The 7,214-nt window shown below is 48.2% G+C and overlaps 1 protein-coding gene across 4 annotated transcripts in view; it reads left to right on the forward strand.

Annotated features, from left to right (window-relative positions):
* The first annotated feature begins 2,975 nt into the window (after nt 1–2,975).
* Nucleotides 2,976–7,214, forward strand: part of DNAJB12 (DnaJ (Hsp40) homolog, subfamily B, member 12) — a 28,389-nt gene continuing 24,150 nt past the window's right edge. For 2 of the 4 annotated variants that reach the window (XM_008582478.1, XM_008582477.1), the window contains exon 1: nt 2,976–3,373. In XM_008582478.1, the coding sequence (XP_008580700.1) occupies nt 3,019–3,373 (355 nt within the window). In that variant the 5' untranslated portion in view covers nt 2,976–3,018. The remainder of the gene's footprint in view (nt 3,374–7,214) is intronic. The other 2 variants (XM_008582479.1, XM_008582480.1) reach the window with 2 other exon arrangements.

Here is a 7,214-nt window from a genome sequence, read left to right on the forward strand (position 1 = left end):
GGAAGATAGACATGGTAGCCCTTGGTCAGCAAACCTCAGAGAGGCAATTTGAAGGGAGTCTCAGAATTTATCCACTAACGCAGGAGGGACCAATCAATTTGTGGAGACCTTAACTTTCTCTAAGTGTAGGGCTGTCTTCTTAAGGAAGGGTTGAATTCTTCATCACCAGGATACTCTATATCAGGCCAGTGTGGAGTCATAAGAGTTTACATTGAAAAGGAAAAGGTTGGATGTGAAAGAATTTTCCAAGGAGTGAGCATGTGTAGCCAAGGAGGCCATGGCCTTGCTTCTCAATGCGCTGAGAAAAATGTCAAAAAAAAACAAAATTACAACAAATTTATAGATCTTAATTGGTTTCATTTGCAATTCTAGAACTGGGCAACACTTCATTCCATAAAGTAGAATAAGTGTTCCAATGAACTGAGCAGAAAAGTTCGTTATAGGCAGAGAAGGGCTAAAGAAAGCTGAAACAAGGAACAAAAAGCTGATTAGTCATTTCAAAGTTACTTTCCTTGTAAGGTGGGGACAAGGAGACAGAACAATAGAAAAATAACTGGTTAACATTAAGTTACTTCAGGTTGCTTTTTTGTGTAAGGATTAAAGCAGAGGGAAGGAACATCATTATCATGGCAATTGAAACTGGCCTGTTTGGAAAATTGGCTGTTATCTCTGTCTCTTGATTTCTCAGATTTCAGTTTGATGACATGGTACTTTCACATGGGTGACTCCATTTTGGTTTTTAGTCTGGTCTGTTGGGGCCTAGTGCAGGCAGTTGGTCCAAAGCAATGTCCTCCTATAATTTTTATTTAACTAAATAAAAGCTGTCTGAAAAGAACTTCCTTATGCTCCCACTTCCAAATCTACCAGCCAGACTGCAGTATAGCTGTACACACTGCATTTCCTCCTGAAAATCAGTGAGCTGTCCATGCGGCTATCTAAGGCCATCCCCTCACTTGTGCTCCAGATTCCACCTCCTGTCTACTGTGATTGTCTCTTCTCTCACCTGCATTATCAAAACTTCTCACCCCATTAAGTAATTCCTATCACAAAATACTATATATATCCCATCTTTAAATAACAAAAACAAACACCCGCCCCCGAACCCACATTTCTCTCCATTTTAATTCATTTCTTCACTCTCTTGAACCCATTCCTGTTAGGCTTTCACTCCCACCATCCACTAAAAGCAATTTTGTCAAAGTCACCACCGCTCTCCACGTTGCCAAGTCCACTAGTCATTTCTCAGTCTTCCTATTGCCCGGCCTCTCCATGGGATTTGACAAAGTTTGACCCCTCTCTCCCACTTCAAATGTTTGCTTCACTTGGCCTCTGAGACTCATTTTCTTATGTCACAGACTGTTTCTTCACATTCTCCTTTCCTGGATTCTCCTCCTCTTCCAGACCTCTAAATATTGGGGTGTCACGGGGCTCAGTAACTGGGCTTCTTCTCTTTTCTACCTACACTCACTTCCTTGGTGCATCTAGTCCCATAACTTTAAATACCATTTCTACATACCAGTAATTTCCCAAATTATGTTACCAGCTCCACCTTCTTCCCTAAACCCTACATATGTTCAACTTCCTACTGTACATCTCCACTTGATTCTAAAAGGCATCATAAACTTAACATGCCCTAAATCAAACACTTAACATTCCCCCACCAAACTGCTTCTTTCATAGTCTTCCCTGTTTCCCATTGTAGTAAATGGAAATTCTGTTCTTCCAGTTACTCAGGCCAAAGTGTTGGAATCACCCTTGAATCCTCCCTTTCTCTCACAGCCCACGTCCATAGCATCAGCAAAATCGTTTTGATGGTGTCTTCAAAACATATCCACAGGGCCGGCCTGTGGCTCACTCGGGAGAGTGTGGTGCTGATAACACCAAAGCCACGGGTTCGCATCCCATATAGGGATGGCCGGTTCGCTCACTTGGAAGAGCGTGGTGCTGACAACACCCAGTCAAGGGTTAAGATCCCCTTACCGGTCATCTTTTGAAAAAAAAAAAAAAAAACATATCCACGATCTGACTACTTCTCACCACCTCCACCACCACCCTTATCCAAGTTACCATTAATTCTCACCTGGATTATAACAGTAGCTTCCCAGCTCTCATCTGAATTATAGTAGTAGCCTCTTGCCAAATCTTGCGTGAAAGGCCAAGTAATACGAGGAATGAGACACGACAATGGGCTACGTGGAGGTCACTGATAACCTTGACAAGACTGCTTTCACTGGAGTGGTGGCCCTGACAGAACTGGATTCCATGCTGTAGCGGGATTCTTTATGCTCCCTATGCTCTTCTTAATCCTGTAATAATTCACCACAAAAGCTCCCACTTCAGAGCCTTTGCACACTTGTTCTTTCTACACGCACCACCCTGCCTCCAAAGAGTCACGCCCACCTGCCATCTCCCCTGAATTCAGGTTCATGTTAAAATGACAACTTTTATTTTTATTCTTTTGGATGGCTGGCCGGTGTAAAACGACACCTTCTTTTTTTTTTTTTAAAGATGACCGGTAAGGGGATCTCAACCCTTGGCTTGGTGTTGTCAGCACCACGCTCAGCCAGTGAGCAAACCGGCCATCCCTATATAGGATCCGAACCCGTGGCCTTGGTGTTATCAGGACCGCACTCTTCCAAGTGAGCCACAGGCCGGCCTGTAAAACGACACCTTCTGAGAGACTTATCAAGCTAGTTAAAATAGCACCTCCGGCTCTCTATCCCTGTATTTTTCATTATTTCCCTTCATAGATTTTATCACGCTCTGAATATATCTGTTTACTGGATGTCCCCCCTCCCCCCACACACTAGAATGTAAGCTCCATGAGGACGGGGACTTTCTTTTTTCACCACTGTATCCCCATCATATAACCGTGCCTGACAAATACTGGGTACTCAATAAATATCTGTTCAATGAATAAGTAAACGACCTTCGTCTCAAACGCACAGTTCTACCAAGAATGTGCAAGTATCCCCAACTTTAAGACCTCCAGTACACGACACGTCCGGCTCCAGGAACATGGGCATGCACTATAATTCACACCCAAGCCAATCGTCCCTCTCTTCGAAGACATACGGTAGCACTTCCGCCCTCGCTCAAATCTCGCTGAAATCGCGGAAAAGGAGGGCGGAGATTTTATGTCATCATTCTGCGCCAGCCTGCCCTGCGACGCGCCGGCGGCTGGCGCAGCCCTTCGCTCGCCCGGCCTCCCCCTCCCTGGTTCCGCGCTCTGGTTCCGCCATGGAATCCAACAAGGATGAAGCCGAGCGCTGTATTAGCATCGCCCTCAAGGCTATCCAGAGCAACCAGCCCGACCGGGCGCTCCGCTTCCTGGAGAAGGCGCAGCGGCTGTACCCGACGCCGCGAGTTCGCGGTGAGTGTGAGGCGCCGGAGAGACAGGGGGCACATTAGAACTGATGGGGGGGAATACGGGAACGGACCGACGGGAGCAGTTGGGGGAGGGGGAGGGGTGGCGAGGCGCGGCTACGCCTGCGCACTGAGATGCGCGGTGGCTGCTGGGAGGTGTAGTCTTTCCCTCCCACGCGTCTGTGGGATGCTGGAAGCCCGAAGACAGGAGTGGCCGGGATCTCAGCTTTCGGCGTGCTGGCGGGACCCTCTGCGATTTGAGGTTTCCGAGGATGAGACGCGCTGGCAGACGGGGCGAAGGGACTTTACCTGGGGGCGAAATCAAACTACTTTTCCCAAGGGGCCATTCGGTGGCCCAGGGCCAGTTGCCGGCCTGGGAAGTGTTACCGTTCAGGAAAATAAACATAACTCCTCGGAGGGAGAGAATGGGTCCTGGACAGGGAAGGACTTCGACCTTCGGGCGCCCCGGAGTGGCCCCTCCACGGCTTCACTCCCTCGCACGTCTGCGGACGAGGGCCTTCCTTTTACCCGCTCCGCTCCACCACTTTGCACGGTCTGTTCTGAGACTGGGCTCCTCACCCGCTCCCGCAGCCTCTTCACCCGCTGGCGAGATTCGGAGCCGATGGCTTTGTCGGAAATGCAGGCCTCAGCCATCCCCAACCCTCCTTCGTCCCCAAGAGTCCATCAGTGACCGGTCATATAAACTGCTAAGCACCAGGCTGCTGAGTGCCCTGAGTGGCCCTGGACTGAAGGCTCCCAAACCAGGGACGGAATAGTGATGTTACCTCATTTTACCCAGGGGACCCCCAACCTTTTTTTTCCCCTTTAACCTGAGATTTTGAAGAAGTTTTTCTTAATACAGGCTGGAGGGAGAAAGACACAGGGTTTGTGCCTGCGATTACTGCTTAGTAGACTGTGTGGCATATAACAGGCACTCAGAATTAGAGCAGCCCAATCTCATCCTGACTGCTTACCATGTCACTTTTCTGAGCTTGGGTTTCCTCATCTGAAAGATTAGAGGGTTGGCGCACATAATGTGAATAATAATAATACCCACCGGGCTTTTCAGTTTAGAAAGCTCTCTCCCATGTGTTTTTTCACTTGAGCCTGCTCTGTCGCTTTGGCAGAGCAAAGATCGTTGTCTTTGCTCTATAGATGAGGGAACAGCTCAGAAGTAAAGAACTTGCCCAAGATTACACAGCTAGAAATTGGAAAGTTCTATGACTCTGTAAACATTTATTGAAGGAATAAAATGATATTGAAGAGCAGCAGTCATCCTACCCTTCTCTACCTACATTATGAATTTGAGGAAGGGGAACACTGGCTGAAGAAATGGCCTGGAACACCTGAACTTTCCTCCCTCCTGACTGCAAGTCGACCTTTGGCCTGTTTACCTCCTCTTGGAGAGGGTATCAGTCTGTATTTGCCAGGGCTCCTGAGGTAACCTGCTCAAGGAGTTTCCCTGTGAAATGAGTAGGTAGGAAGCATGGTGGGTTGTGAGCCCTCCAGCTGTCAAGATTCTGTCTGACTCTGGATGCTGCTGGGGACTCAGGAGCAGGCAGCCAAGAAAGATGGGAACAACAGGGCCTGTGGGGATCTTCCTGTCAGCAGGTCCCTGGGGCTCAGACACTGGAATTCGCTCAGGCAGGAGAGTCACTTGCTGTACATTTGTCATATTCATGCTCTTGTGGAAAGAGTATATATGCCTTATACATCTGTGTATACTTCGCTTTGTGCCGCCTGCAGCCCTTCACTGAGCTGACAACACCCTGGGGTTAGTTTAGGCCTCGGATGGGGGAATCTTGGTTCCTCGGATGGGGGAACACTAGATGCTTTGGGTTTGAGCTCATTTCAGATCCTTGTTCTATGCAACAGACTTTTGCTGAGGATCTTTTTTGTTTTGCTTGTTTGCGAAGTCCTCTGTTGCTAAGCGGTATAGCAGTATTGATAGAATGTGATCACTCACCTCAGAGAGATTACAATCTAATGAAGGAGACAAACTTATGGGGAAAAAAATATTGCAAGGCAGAAGATAGCCATGATTGAATAAAAACTAAGCACATTGTTAGATGCTGAGGTCTTAAGGATAGGCATGAAAAATCCAGTCCCTGCCATCCTTGTGTTCACAGTCTGGAGGGGTGGAGGAGAGTGCCGAGAGTGAGGGGGTGTGAAGGACAGTCTCCTGAATATTAAATTATAAACAGTGTAGTGAGTGCTGTAGCAAAGGTATAAAAATAGTGTTATTTCATAGCAAGAAAGGCTTTGGGTGGGTAGTAAGACAGGAGGTAGCATTTGAACTGTGCTTTGGAAGAAGGTAGAAACGTGGGGAAAGGCATATACTGGGAAAGACATGAAGGCCAAAAGTTGTAGGAGGTTTTGGGGTGGGGATTAGTGTAGCTGGATATAGTGGCTGTGGAGGTGATAATCTGTACATAGAGAGGATTATGGTCGAAAAGTAAGATGGGGCCAGATTGTGGAAATTCTCTTCTTTTTTTTTTTTTAAAGATGACCGGTAAGGGGATCTTAACCCTTGACTTGGTGTTGTCAGCACCACGCTCTCCCGTGTGAGCCATGGGCTGGCCCTGGAAATTCTTTTCTGCCACGTGAAAGTATTTTCACTTTCTTCTGTAGTTAGTGAGGAAACCATTGAAGTTTTAGATAGCAGGAATAAGGTAGGAATACTGTTCTTGAAAGAGAACAGCATGAAGGGGTAGTGAGAGGGAAGAGAGACTCAAGACTGGAAGGAAGCCAGTTGAGAGACTATTGCCTTGAGTAGGTTAGAAGTTATGAGGGCCTGAGGTAAGGCAATGTGGATAAGGTCACTGGGGAGGAGGCGCCAAGCCTTTGTATGAGAGAGGGATGCTAGGGAATCAAAATCGAAGCCTTAGTGACCAGGAAGAGACCCAGGCTGAAGAACTGGGGTGGGAAGAGATGGCAGAGTGCGTGGTGCCAGTGGGATGTTCCAAAGGAGCTGTCAGCTTGGAGCTCAGGAGAGTGCTCTGGGTTCCAGATGAAAGTCTGCTATCATCAGTCTGATGGAGCTCAGTGGAGTTGTGCATGGCCAAGGTCACTGTGGGAAAGTGTGGAACAGGGAGAGGAGGTTGCTGCAGGCAACTGTGGGCCACACCTGCCCTTCGCCAATGGGCAAAGGCAGAGGAAACAACAGTGAGATGGAGCAACTCCAGAAAGAGGCGATCCCAGGAGAGGGCAGAGGCGGGGTCACCATGGAGAGGTATGTCAGGAGGTGGTGAGCAGCACTGGCAAATGCTGCAGGGGCCACATGGGAAAAGGACAAGTCGAGAAATGAAAGGGGAAGGATCAAGAGCTTGTGTGGAGGATGGTTTTGGAGAAGTGCAAGGACACACAGGGAGGGGTTCAGGGTGACGGGGGAGTTGGAGCAACCCTGAGGGATGTATGAGTCCATTTCTGTTGTTTGTAACAAAATACACGGAACTGGGTATTTTATTTTTTTATTATTTTTTTGTCCTTTTGAGACCGGCCGCACCGCGCTCAGCCAGTGAGCGCACCGGTCATCCCTATATAGGATCTGACCCCGCGGCGGGAGCCCTGCTGCGCTCCCAGCGCCGCACTCTCCCGAGTGCGCCACGGGCTCGGCCCGGAACTGGGTATTTTATAAAGAAAACAAAATTTATTGCTTTTCCTAGCCTTTCAGAGGCTAGGAAGTCCAAAGTCCAGGGAACACATCTGGTGAGGATCTTGGTGGTGGCAACAGTGATACAGGGTATCACACTGTGAAATGGCTGAGCAGAGAGAACAGAGACTAACCTTCATTCATTCTTACTTTAAAGCCCTCAGAGGGCCAGCCCATGGCTCACTCGGTAGAGTGC

Source organism: Galeopterus variegatus, unplaced genomic scaffold, assembly GCF_000696425.1.
Source record: "Galeopterus variegatus unplaced genomic scaffold, G_variegatus-3.0.2 Scaffold2626, whole genome shotgun sequence".
NCBI lineage: Eukaryota > Metazoa > Chordata > Mammalia > Dermoptera > Cynocephalidae > Galeopterus > Galeopterus variegatus.